At 43.9% G+C, this 14,004-nt stretch overlaps 1 protein-coding gene across 1 annotated transcript; it reads left to right on the top strand.

Moving 5' to 3' along the window:
* The first annotated feature begins 6,362 nt into the window (after positions 1-6,362).
* On the top strand, positions 6,363-7,656 carry LOC103358273 (beta-2 adrenergic receptor). Its single transcript, XM_008283181.1, has one exon. It carries the CDS (start codon positions 6,363-6,365, stop codon positions 7,416-7,418), a length of 1,056 nt encoding a protein of 351 aa, XP_008281403.1. The 3' UTR covers positions 7,419-7,656.
* The last annotated feature ends 6,348 nt before the right edge of the window (positions 7,657-14,004 follow it).

Here is a 14,004-nt window from a genome sequence, read left to right as displayed (position 1 = left end):
GCAGATCCTTCAGAGAGCCAAATGAGACTGATGCACACTGACTAAATCATTGCATTTAACTGTGAATATACACTAATGTTTCAACACCACTGTGTCACAGATAAAGACATCATGGTGACTCTACTTAGCTCCATTTTGCTGTTGTTCTCCAGCAGAACATTGCCCACATTTTCACACTGCATCCCCTGCTTGCTTGCTGTCTTCCAATAACACACTTGCACCACCCACCTACATGATGTAAAAGAAAACATGATTCAGCAGACCAGGCCACCTTCTTCCATTGCTCCATGATCCAGTTTGATGTATTTAGGTATACAGGAGGCAGCACAGGCAGCCCCACTCACACCAAGCTGTGATGCACTGTGTGTTCTGACACCTTTCTATTATTGCCAGCGTGAGGGTTTTCAGCAATTTTTGCTACAGTAGCTCCTCTGTGGGATCAAACCACAAAGGCCAGACTTCAGTGCCCACCTGCAACAGTTAGCCTTTCTTGGACCACTGGATAGCAGGAATGCCCCACAATACCTGCTAATTTTGGAGATGCACTGACCAGGTCTCCGAGACATCACAGTTTCACCCATGTCACGTTCCATCCATCTATCCATTATCTATACACTGCTTTATCCTCACTAGGGGGGGCTGGAGCTGACTCAGGGTGAAGGCAGGTTCACCTGGACAGGTATCCAGTCTATCACAGGGCTACACTTAGAGACAGACAACCAAGCACACTCACATTCACACCTACAGACAATTTAGAATCACCAATTAACCTCAACATGTTTTTGGACTTTGTGGGAGGAAGCTGGAGAATCTGGAGAGAACCCACGCTGCACGGGGAGAACATGGAGACTCCACGCAGTAAGATCCCGGGTGTGCTCATCAGGATGCGAACTGGCGACCTTCTAGCTGTGAGGCGACGGTGCTAATCTTGCAGCCCCAAGAGAATCCAATGCTTTGAAAATGCGATTCCAGGATCCTGATCTTTATTTAACCAGATAATCCCATTAACCAAGATGCTGATTATGGTCAACTTTGCTGTTTCATTTCAAAATATTTCTCAGAGTTAAATAAAATTATTATGAAGTGCATCTACTTTTTAGAAAGGCACATTTTCATTTGTCTAACTTGCCCACGACATGTTTTTGGACCTTGTGGGAGGAAGCCGGAGAACCCGGAGAGAACCCACGCTGCACAGGGAGAACATGGAGACTCCACACAGAAAGATCTCGGGTGTCCTCATCATGACGTGAACCAACAACTTTCTTGCTGTGAGGCAACGATGCTAACCACTGATTCACCTTGCAGCCCCATGTCAAAGTTGTTCAGACTATTTTCCATTTTTTTCCTGCTTCCAACACATCAGCTTCAAGAACTGACCTTTGACTTGCTGCCCATCCTTTTACGGTTGCCACTGTAATGAGATAATCAGTGTTTTCCACTTCATCTGTTTCAATGCTCTGGCTGAACAATCGATAACTGAATGAGTGATATTATGTAGATCATTCATTTGTCAATTTTGATGCTGTATTTCCTTATTTCTTTGCTGTGGTGTAGCATCTAAATTCACTCCTCTGCTTGTCTCTAAGGCATCAGCTGCAGCACATGATGTACATCTTCATCTATATGTTGTTCAGGAGATTTTATTTTTTTCTTCTGTTATTCCACAACTTCTCGCTCATGTCAACAAAAATGTTGAGCTCTGTCCATTCTTTATTCTTTAGAGACAGCAACTGACAAAACAGTCTTACTGACAAAGATTATGTGGGGAGTTTATCACTTCAGAACCAGAGGAGGACCTTGAGTGAAGACTGCTTTGTCAACTGTTGTTTCCAAAGTCAAAAATGAGCATAATGCCGCCATGTGCTTCTCTCCATGTTTATATTGTTACATCCATTTCATATTTGTCAGGAAAACGGTTCCTTTTTTCTATTTCACTCTCTCTGTGTTCCATGTTCATCTCCAGCGTGCAGTGTGGAGGCTCTATGGGGCAAAAATGAACTCCTCGTCCATTATTTACCTCTTATCCTCCCATAATGTGCACAATGCTGTTTTTCTGTGCTGGAAATCCAACCACAGATTGATTGTGTTTTACTCTGAATTTGACATCTCACCCTAAATGCCATCTGATGCTGTGCTCCTACATTTTCAGTTTTCTCGGACCTTGAGTTCTGGGTAAGTTGCTCACATTGCCTAATTGGTGATCCAGCATTGCAACTGCGCCCTGTCATAAAAGGGGGGGAAATGTCATAAAAGTAATTTAACAGCAGGAAAATGAGTTTCTTATGTCATACTTTAAACCTGGAGGTGGTTAGATAGGTCCAAATATTCATGCTGCAGCAAAGACTCCGGCTGAGAAAACCAGCTGCAGTGGTGAGGTCAGTTGTCTTGAACTGATTCAGGCCTGAAATTAACAGGTTAAGCTTTTTTTTAAAAAGAGGCTAATATTGAAAAATGCTTCTATATCCAAGACCTGACAGCAAGATAAATGAGCTGTATGTGCACGGTGACAAGATACCCTCCTCATCCTCAGACACCTACGTCCTGGAGTGCAGCAGGCGTCACATCATAGGCGGTGGACTCCTCTGTCATCAGCATCCTCAGCCAATGGAGAAACCAGCGGAGGAGCTTTAACATTCTCTCCGGAGCAGTGCGGACCAGAGCGCAGCGCCTGGCGCCACAGAGCCATCCTCCCGCGCGTAACATCGTGCACATGTTAAAGTGAGTTTTCCTGTTCTCACCATGGACTCTTTTCCTTCTTTATGTTCGTCTTGAGGACTGTGGATGTTTTAAGCGGCAGCGTGGATATCCAGCAGAGAAATGCTGCTTTACGGATCCGCTGGCATCTGCGTCTTGAGAGGAATTTAAAGCAGAAAGTGAGTAGTTGACTCTAATTCTTATTGTTATCAGACCGTGGCTAGTCTCTATAACTTATTAAAGCTGACACCCTTGATACGCTTTTCTAAAACTCGTTTTGAAGAAGGCACGTCCAGGGAATGTGGAAGTGCGCCAAAACCCATAGAATCTGTGCGTTTTCCAAAACCAAAGCAACCAAAATGATTATTAATCCTTATTTTAAAAATGCAAAATGAAGTGCCTGTGTCAAATGCCTAAAGGTAAGTCCATATTTTTAAAGTGAACATCCTCTAAGACGCACAGAGTCTTGCTGGACGGCGCTGATCCGTGCGCACTGGAGCAGATTTATTCGGATTTCTCTTTGCATCCAGACCAATGTTGGCTGGATATGCGGGGAGTTTCTGCATGACTGCGCGCTGTAGATGGATACATAGTGGAATACAGAAAAGAAAAAAAAAGAAAAGCTGCGGGATATGACACTGAAAACTGAACGGCAAAATAAGTAACGACAGCCTATAGCTGCATATTTATTTATTATATTTCTGAACGTGAAGATGGAAAAAAAGAAAAGAAAAAGTGTTTTGTTGAACTTTTATTTCACTTGAGATGCACGATCTCTTTACTGTGCCCACTGAAATCAGAATTTCTAAACCGCCTCTTGCTCTCTGTGCGCACTGGGAAAGCTGGCTCCAATGGTTTTAACGCAATGATGGAGATTTTATCTGAACAGCTTCACGTGTCAAAAAAATAACTAGAGGACAAATCTACATTTTCTAGATTTAGTCATCGATGGTAACTTTTGAACCGATTAAGACAATCTGAGTTAAGGTTCTAGTTTAGAATCAGAAGGAGGATGCCCAGATCTGCCTTTAACGCAGCCACGAGCGTCAGCTGGGTTTTGTTTACTACTACAGCTGTTGTTGTTGCCCGGCCAGATTATGACGTCACCTTTCCTCGCGCTGAAGTTAGTAGTATCCATCCGTCCGTCCGTCCATCCGTCCATCTGTCCATCCATCCAGCACCCAGGGGCTGCCCGGCTTGTCTTCACGTGAGCGAGCAGAGCGCGCCAACTGATGTCAAACAGCTTCTGTTTAATGCATCGTGCGCGTCCCTGGCGAGATAAGCAGGAACTTCAGAAAGGAAAAAAACAAAACGAAACAGACGACTGATAACATATTTCAAAGCTAAAACATTTACTGACATCTGACCGTTTCATTTGCACGAATAAATCATTTATAAAAACCACTTTAATACAATTTATGCACCCAGTTCTACTTTGCCCCATCCTCTGTGCAAATCAGGTGCAACATATTTAATACGTGTGCCACAGAGGGTTGCTCAAACCCAAACTGTCCATCAACTTATTTGCATTTTTCGTGTGTTTACGTGTGTTTTCTAGGTTTGCAGCTCTTTTCTGTGTGTGGTCATGTTTTCTCACTTGGCAGCATTTTTTTTTTCACCCTCAAAACAGCTCGTGTTTTGTCTATTTCACTATGATTTCTTCAGAGTTGAGGTCACAGACCACATGCAAAGGTCAGCAATTCCACACAAAATTAGCTGAGAATCCACAGGAATTGTCCAGGTGAGAACAACAGGTAGGAAGGATTAGGTGGATGTTAGGAAGAAAGTAGTTTTTTGACAGGCAGAATAACAATTTACAGTCTGGATAGAAACACAAAAGGGCAGTAAGAAAGATGGGACATGAACCTAACCAGAAACCAAGTGTGATTATACACCTGTACCATCAGGCCACCAGGTGTCACTCACAGCAGTACAGCTCTGGTAAACTGAGGGTTAATTGGAGGTGGAAGCAGGTGAATGTGGGATTCAGGTAACTGGGACAGGTGGTGAAGTCTGAGGGCATCTGTTGGCTGGATGGAGAATTGCAATGAAATGTTAGGGGATTAAAATGTGGCTAAAGAGAAAGGCATGAACACCACTGCAGGAGTTCAGTGTTCGCACAGGAAGTGTTTAGCGCTGCAGTAAACTGAGCACGTAGTAAAAGTGAAGCGAAAAATATGAGCCAGAGTTTCAGGGCGTTGCATCATTTCAAATCTGTAATGCAAACGAGATACAAAAGAGTAGCCAGCAGGCAGTCGCACAACCGAGGAGTGAAAAATGTCTTTTTTGAGAAGTTAAGGACCTTGATGTTTGGAAACCGGCAATTATTTATCCTGATAAATTGATTCGCCTACACAGAAACACGCTGTTGGTGTGTTGCCAGTAAATCCAAGGTTACATCCAAAGATTACATTTGCAGAAAAACAACTAAATGTTGCATTTTTTAGAGATACCAGTTTTTTCATCTACATAGTTCACATTTGCAAATATGTTAGAAATGATAAGTGAATAAAAGTTGTCATTGAATGTAGTCTGGCTGCAAGGTGGCTCAGTGGTTAGCACCGTTGCCTCACAGTCAGAAGGTCGCCGGTTTGCGTCCCGGTGAGGATACCCGGGATCTTTCTGCGTGGAGTTTGCATGTTCTCCCTGTGCAGCGTGGGTTCTCTCCAGGTTCTCTGGCTTCGTCCCACAAGGTCCAAAAACATGTTGGTGATTCTAAATTGTCCGTAGGTGTGAATGTGAGTGTGCTTGGTTGTCTGTCTCTAAGTGTAGCCCTGTGATAGACTGGTGACCTGTCCAGGGTGTCTCCTGCCTTCACCCTGAGTCAGCTGGGATAGACTCCAGCCCCCCCGTGACCTGAGTGAGGATTAAGCGGTGTATAGATAATGGATGGATGGATGGATGCAATCTGAAGTTTTGTAGGTTCAGCACTGTGTCTAACAATGGGGTTGTCTTGTCAGGTTCCATGTATACAACCAGTCAGGCTGTATGATTAGATATGTCCTAATGAAATGCACCTTGGAAGTTGGAGTTGTCTCCTTTTGTTTAGTTTTTACATTCGCAAGCAAAGAACCAGATTTTCGCCCACATTGGTTCACCAGTAGCTGAAACTCTGTTGCTTTAAATAAAGACAAACCCTCTGTGACATCACCCATAGGTTTCCTCAACAGCAGTGCTGAAGCTCGGTGTGGTGGTTCTGACTGCTACAATCTTGTCAGTGCCCGACTCTGCTTAACTCTCAGTTAATGCAAAAATAAGCAAAGAGGTGGAGCGTGAACAGAGCTGAAGGAGGCCATGTGAACATCTCTGGGCCGTGGACTGTCCTACGATGGCATCCACCCGTCACTCAAATCAGCCGCCATCTTAATTATTCATAACTTTAAGCCCTGATATAATTTAAATGGGGGAGTTATATAAAAAGTCACCCTTGTACAGATCTCATCAACCTAATTTCTGCTTGGTTGTCCCGCACTGTCTATGAGGAAACTAGCAAGATATTTACTTCCACCTGATTTGTTGTGGTGTTAAGTCTCAACATTTTGTAGGATTGTAGGATTTCAATATGTTATATGTCCCTGTTTTCTACACCAACACCTCAGGCCTAACTTTTTTTTTCTGTTTGTGTTTATTTCAGGTCATGATGTGAATGTGAAGCAGCAGTCTACCCAATGATTGAAACCAGCACACCGACTATGCTGGACAGAACTGAACCAGCGCACTGCACTGTGTGCTGCTGCACTCTGGCCAACAAAATCCTCATGGTAGTCTTCATGGTGCTTCTGATCTTCGCCATCTTGTTTGGGAACTTAGTGACTCTGGCTGTGGTGCTGGGAACCAAACACTTCCACACTCCGCAGGGCTACCTGAAGGCGTCCCTCGCTGTGGCTGATCTGGTCGTGGGGATGTTTGTGGTGCCGCTGTCCGTCTACGCTGAGGTCTACCTCATGGTGACCGACTCGGCACCAGAGTGGACTTTCTACAACTCACAGTCGGTGAGTTTCCACCCATGTAACGTCATCGGCCCAGTCTTTGGCGGGTGCACCTTCGTCTCCATCACAACGATTTTCCTGCTGACGATCGAGCGGAGCATCGCCGTGCTGAGGCCGCTGCACAAGGACTCTGTGATTACTCGTAAAAGGACCACCATCCTCATTGTCCTCTCCTGGGTGGGGAGTTTCTTCTTGGCTGTGTCTCCAATGGTTTTCAGCAGTGAGATCGCTCTGGAGTATAACTCCTGCAGCCGGATGTGTAACTACGCTCTGGGAGCCATCGGCGAGTTCCCCAGCCAGGCCTGGAACATCCTTCTCCTCTTTCCTGCGTTTGATTTCACCCTCCTTGGTGGCACTGTGGTCATAAACATCATCTCTCTTTCCAGTATCAGACAGCACTCAAGACGGAGGAAACACTTGGCTGAGTGCGAATGCCAAAACACCTCCAAACCGACATTCTCAGACATTAAAGCAGCCAAGACGATTGGTACGCTAACGGTGGCCTTCACCGCATCATTCACCCCTATCGCCGTCTTTGTTGTTGGAAACGTTTTGGGGAATAAGTGGTGCAACTTTTCTTTCTTCGCCTTTTGGATTTTGGCTTCCAACAGTTGCTGGAATGTCATAATTTACAGTGTGAGGGATCAGAAGTTCAGGATTTGTGCGCACAAACTCCTTATGCCTCCGGTGAAAAAACACAACCAAAACATGAAAACAGCAGTGACCAAAGACTAACGACTAAACCTAACAGGTCTGCATCATTTAGATGTCTGTTTGTCGCACAAACTCTTTGTTCAACGCATTGTGAGTCTCATCAAGAGACGTGTCTGCATGTCTTGTGGATTTGCCGTCGTGAAATTACTTTGTTTTTTACATCGATAAGAAGCATGGAATGTTCTCGGATCACAAACGTTGAATTGAAACGTCCCTGTTTGTGGGACTTTATCTTGTTCTGTGTAATGTTAAATAATTGAGGCCTGCTCAGTGTGTGGAATGATGGCTTATCTGAGTGTAATCAATTAAAACCCAATAAAAACAAAGTCTTGCGGCTGTGTGTAAATTTATATTTGGACGTTACACAGTTCAAATGATTACTGTGTGCAAGAAAGATATATTTCTGATACCACTGAATGTTGTTAAACACTCTAAACACACACAGGTGCACACATACAGGATGTTACATGAGGGCTAAATGGAGTAAATCTTCAACCTATACTTCAACAGCAAATAATAAGGACTAACACTATAATAATAACTTTATCTGTATAGCACTTTTTAGAACACAATTCGCAAAGTGCTTTGACATAAAAACTACAGGCAAACATTCAATATAAAAATACACACAATAAAAAATGGAAAACAACAGACTGGGTCACTATTGAAAGGTGTACTAGTGAAACTGATTAAAAAAACTGATTAAAAAGACGACATCACAGAGGGGAATGAAGATAAAAGTAGATTAAGAAAGAGAAAAGAGAGAAGGATGGATGGTAGTACCAATAAAAAAAGAAAAGGGAAGCGTAATGGGCGAAATTCTATAAGAGAGATAAAAACGAGCATCACTCGAAAGCGAGTCTATAAAAGTGGGTTTTAAGAAGTGTTTTACATGAAGATACTGAATCTGCGAGCTTTACTTCCTCAGGTAGGTCGTTCCAAAGCCGAGAAGCCCTCACAGAAAACGCCTGGTCGCCTTTGAGCCTCGACTTTGGAACGATGAGGAGGGACCCACCTGAGGATCTAAGGCTGCATGTGGGGATATATACGGGGTTAACATATCTAAAATATAGCCAAGGCCCTGGCTAGCTTTAAAAGTGATCAGTAGAATCTTAAAATCAATTCTAAAACAGACAGGGAGCCAGTGGAGAGAAGCCAGTAGAGGGGAGGTGTGATGTCGCCTCTTAAAACCAGTAAGAAGCCGAGCTGCTGCTTTCTGAACAAGAAAATATGCAGCGTATTCTACAGTTCAATGATATATATATTACTACCCTATACACCAATATACAGGGTATAGCTGCTACAACTGATTTTAAATTGCATCCCTTCTCACTGATTGTTTTATTTCCACATCACAAGGAGATTTTTGTTTCTTAATCTTATGAACAATTTAAAGCAAATACTTTGGAAAGACTGCTGAATGTACAGACGCCAAAGAAAGAAACTCAATGCACACAAGCAAAAGCACCTATGATCGCTTAAACAGAACTGAATACACTGTGTAGTACAGAGTGAGGACTGTGATTTCCAGTGAGCCTATTTGTGTGGACACGGTTTGAAAATGGCCTGTGAACAGTAAAACATTCTCAATTTTGTTCCTGTCGGGTTGAGTTTGTCTGCACGTCCGCATCGTGGCTCCACATGGAAAAGAAGAGCCAAAGTAATTTAAAAAATCTGATGGTGTGGCTTCACAAAAATGGAAAAGGGTTCAGGAAGATTACCAACCAACTAAAAATCAGCCAGAACACAGTGGCAGCACTTACCACTGAGCACCACCAACTAGAGCAGCAGTGGCCGTTCTAAACTGACGTCACGGACAGCGTGCTATTTTTACAATCTAGCTCTGAAAAACAGATGGAAATTATGGAAATTGGATCTTCTGTGACAGCTCAGGCAGTATGAAGGACGCCGCACTCCCATTAGAGGACATCCAAGAAAGAAATAAAACAACTTCCTTCCTCTTTGTCACTAAACTGCAAGATTTAACTTGTGTGTAATACATATTAGGAGCATATTCTTGAGTCAGACAAAACCAAAATAAATGTATTCAGCTCAGATGGGCTCCATCATGTTTAAGATGATAAGAAGTGAATGCATAGTCCCGGCAGTGAAGCCCAGAGGGTTGGTGATGATATGGGGCTGCAGAAGACAGGCGGACAACAAAAGATATCCGATTAAGGCTGACTTGAGCATCCAAAGCAGCTAAATAAATAAATACTTATGGAGTTTATGTATGAGTGAGAGAAAAGTGAGGAGGTTATAGACAGGAGGTTTTGTTTTCTCCTCTGGTGAACCGAGTCAAGGTTTCTTCGGGCCGTGTTCCAGTTTTTCCGACTAAAATGGCTGACAAGGGCAAGGGGAATGAAAAATGAAAAACATTAAAAGTTGCTGCATATTTAAACACGGCTGCATTTTTAAAAACTATCTCGTTTGCAATCAGGGAGCTGAAACGGCGTTCGTCATGCTTCCCCGAAAATCTGCTTCAGCATCAGAACCACCTCAGCGAGTAAAGAAACCTGTTTGTAAAAGGCAATTAAATCAGGTTTGGTCAAATTTCATATATTGCAGTAGTTTAGTTAGTTTCTGAGTTTTCTTTCATCTTGGATGTGTAATGACTTCGAGCTGTGATGTCTTTGGAGGGTTGTTGGAAAGCTTTTGTTCCTGAACTGCCTCTGTCATAAAGAGGCTGGGGAGGGGAGAAAAAAAGAGAAAGAAAACACTTCCTGCACCATACATCTACAGCAGTGAGTCACGGTGCGAAGGGATGAAAGGAACAAGGTCAGAATCAATGAGAAAAAAGATGAAAGGTAAAAGACAAGCCCCATCGGTGTCCTCGACTTTAATATTAATAAAACTCATTGACTGAAGTGGCTTCTGAAAGAAGAGGAGGAGGAGGACTTAGAAAGCTGAAAGGAAAAAGGAACCGAGACAGATGTACAGGAAGCAGAGATTTAAATACTGCTGGCCTGTCTGCACAGATACAATGCAAAAAAAAGACGTTTTTGCATTATTATGTTGCAGGTGTTGTGCATGAACGGACAAAAAAAAAAAAAAAAGAGCACTGAACGGGTTTTTGGTGATCAGCAAGTAATGAAACATGAGTGTCAGGTTATCTGATTATCTGAGTTTTATGAATAAATCAGTACAGATCTGAATGGGGAAAAAAATCTCACGTTTTTATTAAAATTTTGCCTACTGGGTCTGGCTGGGATAAGCTCCAGCCCCCCTGCGACCCTAGTGAGGATTAAGCGGTGTAGAGATAATGGATGGATGGGTCTGAAAAAGGGCTGCAAGGTGGCTCGGTGGTTAGCACCGTTGCCTCGCAGCAAGAAGGTCACTGGTTCGCATCCCAATGAGGACACCCGGGATCTTTCTGTGTGGAGTCTCCATGTTCTCCCCGTGCAGCGTGGGTTCTCTCCGGGTTCTCCGGCTTCCTCCCACACAGTCCAAAAACATGTTGAGGTTAATTGGTGATTCTAAATTGTCTGTAGGTGTGAATGTGAGTGTGCTTGGTTGTCTGTCTCTAAGTGTAGCCCTGTGATAGACTGGTGACCTGTCCAGGGTGTCCCCTGCCTTCACCCTGAGTCAGCTGGGATAGACTCCAGCCCCCCATGACCCTAGTGAGGATTAAGCGGTGTATAGATAATGGATGGATGGATGGGTCTGAAAATAAAAACACAAAAAGTCAGCCACATAAGCAACAACACTGAAGCGGGACATTGAGTTGAAGCACTCAACCTCGCTCTGTGATCTTCAGTCACTCTGTGAGTCGTGCTAAGTGGCATAAGAGACATATGAAAATACAGAAATCAATAAGTTGTTTACTACTGCCATCCATCAACTCAACTCCACAGTTACGCAAAAATAAAAATACCATAAAGTTATAAGAACGTATATCATAAAACCAAATGTTTGTTCATTTACTGCAGCACTGCACCAAAGGTTGAGCTTCCAGCAGCACAAACAGGTGATCAGAGGCAGAAGACAGAAGAAAATCAGACGAGCTCAAAGCAGGATGCTGCAAATGTGACATTTACATTTGTTGGTGTCTTTCAGTGTCAGATCCAGGCCTGTGATTCACGCTGAGCAGCAGTCAGGAGCACAGCGACTGATCGCTGCGAATCCCCCCCCTGGAGGTTTGAAAGACGTGAGCCTGCAGGTGGGTGAATGATGAATGAGCTGAGCGTAAAGAGAGGAACTTAACTGACAAGTACGATCTCCTTTTTCTTCAACAGTCCCAATCGTTATGTTCCCCTGAGTCCTCTTTTCTTCCGCCGTGCACATACGCAACCGGCAAATACTTGACTGGTCGCCTATTTGTGCAACACAATTACATTGCAATTTCCAGGCTGTGTCAAAAAGTGCCGCCGTTTTCTTTTCATAAATACTTTGAGTCCATTTTGAACACCTGAAAAAAATGAAAAAACGTATTGCTTTGGGTAGATAATGAGCACATTAACGTGATGGAAAATGTAAAAAAAAAAAACACTGGATAATGTGAACAAAACAAACCATCTCTGATCCTGTTTGTCATATTGAGGGTGTCAGATTTGGGAACCTCAGAGTTGTGTCTATTTTTTTTTGCAGACGATGTGAGTTTTTTAGCATCAGTAAGCACAAAAACAGGAGGCATTGCTCTCTCTGCTGCAAGTCGATCAGTTATAGCAGTACAACGGGATCTTGTTCATGAGTGACGGTTAAATGGAGTGTGAGCATCAGCATCAGCAGGCGTCGTAAGAGGCCGTCGTAGCGAAGACGGAACACAACCGGAAGGCAAAGCTCTCAATTTATCATTCAGTCTACGCCTCAAACCTCACCTCAAGAGTTCTGACCAGTGACCGAAAGAATGAGATCACGGAAACAAGCAGCTGACATGCGGAGGGAGCTCGGAGTACTTCGATAAGGAAGCCTCCCGGGTGGCTTCCTTTGGAGGCTTTAGGAGCACGTCCGGTTGGGAGGAGACCCTGGAGTAGAACTCACTGGAGGGGTCGCATATCTCATCTGACCGAGAAAGGCTGTGGAATCCCCCAGGAGGAACTGGAAAGAGAGAGAGACATGTAAAAAATGCCCTGCTTGGCCTGCTGGCACCTAACTCTGGATAAAAAAGTGGATGGATGGATGTTTGCAAACATCAACGTAAGATAAATGAAAAGCGAAAAATACAGTCGTGTGGTGGCATGAAATCAGTTTGTTATGACATTATGATGGCAGAACTGTGTGCTCCAGACTCTTGCTGAAAGACTTCATGTATAATATCAGTAAAATTGTGTTTATCTGATGGGAGACAAGGGTGCACATAGCTCACCATGCTAAGCGGCCCCTTCCCGCACCGGGAACTAGTCCTGGTGTCGGAGGCCCCAGGTTCGTATCCCGCCCGGGGCTCATCACACTTTTTAGGGCTGCAGGGTGGCGCAGTTGGTTTCGAACTGTTGCCTCGCAGCAAGAAGGTCACCGGTTCGCGTCCCGGTGGGGGCACTGGAATCTTTTTGCGTGAAGTCTCCATGTTCTCCCCGTGCAGCGTGGGTTCTCTCCGGGTTCTCCGCCTTCCTCCCACACAGTCCAGAAACATGTTGAGGTTAATTGGTGATTCTAAATTGTCCGTAGGTGTGAATGTGAGTGTGCTTGGTTGTCTGTCTCTAAGTGTAGCCCTGTGATAGACTGGTGACCTGTCCAGGTGAACCTGCCTTCACCCTGAGTCAGCTGGGATAGACTCCAGCCCCCCATGACTCTAGTGAGGATTAAGCGGTGTATAGATAATGGATGGATGGATGATGGGAGACACAGGAAAAAAGGTCAGACATGTCTACAAGTCCACTCATCACTGGTAGAGTTTTCTGTCACCCAAACTGCACCACTCTTTGTGTTACCTGCTGAAACTTTATACCTAAAATTCATCAAAATAAATAACACAAAAAAACTAACTTGGGTCTTGCTGTCGGTAATCCAAAGTAGTGACAGAGGTGCTTATTGTTGAAAGAAAAGCTTAGAGGTGTCCATCATTTATTGTGGCTTCAAACTCCAGTCCTGCAGCTAAAGATTTCCCAGCGGCGTTGCAGAAGAATACAGCAGAATTTTGTTCGTAGAAGCTTTTAGATCAAAATTCAAGGCAACGGTGTGACATATTGATCTGTTTGTGGTAACAATGAGGTGGAACGGAGCACTTTTGTCCTCACATTGACTTTAGTCTGTAATTACAGTTGATGGATTTTTAAAACAAACCAAGGCTACCTTAGTTTGCACACAGAGAATTTGTAAAGATGAGCTTTCAGTTGGTTACAATGGGTTATAGGGGGTCGCTACCTGCTTTGTCCACCTTCTAAAAACAACTGACAGGAAGTGAGTTCCTCGGAAAGTTTTTAACCTCTGAGGAAAGTTCCCGCGGTCATAAAGTGACTGTTGAAGCAGTCGCATAATGTGAGAGACATCCAGACGGGGTTGCAATCAGAATGCTGAAATGCTGAATTGAACCGTCAGTCAGCTTCCACATTCAGACACTAGTGATGGACACTGTGACACGCATGAGTCCACTTTGACAGACATGAAGTGAAAAAACCACAATCAAGGCTCCAGATTTGCAATATTACCATCTGCTGCTCAAACTGCGGTT

Source organism: Stegastes partitus, unplaced genomic scaffold, assembly GCF_000690725.1.
Source record: "Stegastes partitus isolate 25-593 unplaced genomic scaffold, Stegastes_partitus-1.0.2 Scaffold300, whole genome shotgun sequence".
Lineage (NCBI taxonomy): Eukaryota > Metazoa > Chordata > Actinopteri > Pomacentridae > Stegastes > Stegastes partitus.
The sequence above is the reverse complement of the archived record's forward strand: the minus strand, read 5'-3'. Positions and strand labels throughout refer to the sequence as shown.

Bases quoted from the DNA above. Each gene is read 5' to 3' on its own strand.
- LOC103358273 (XM_008283181.1), top strand. From the start codon at position 6,363: ATGATTGAAACCAGCACACCGACTATGCTGGACAGAACTGAACCAGCG.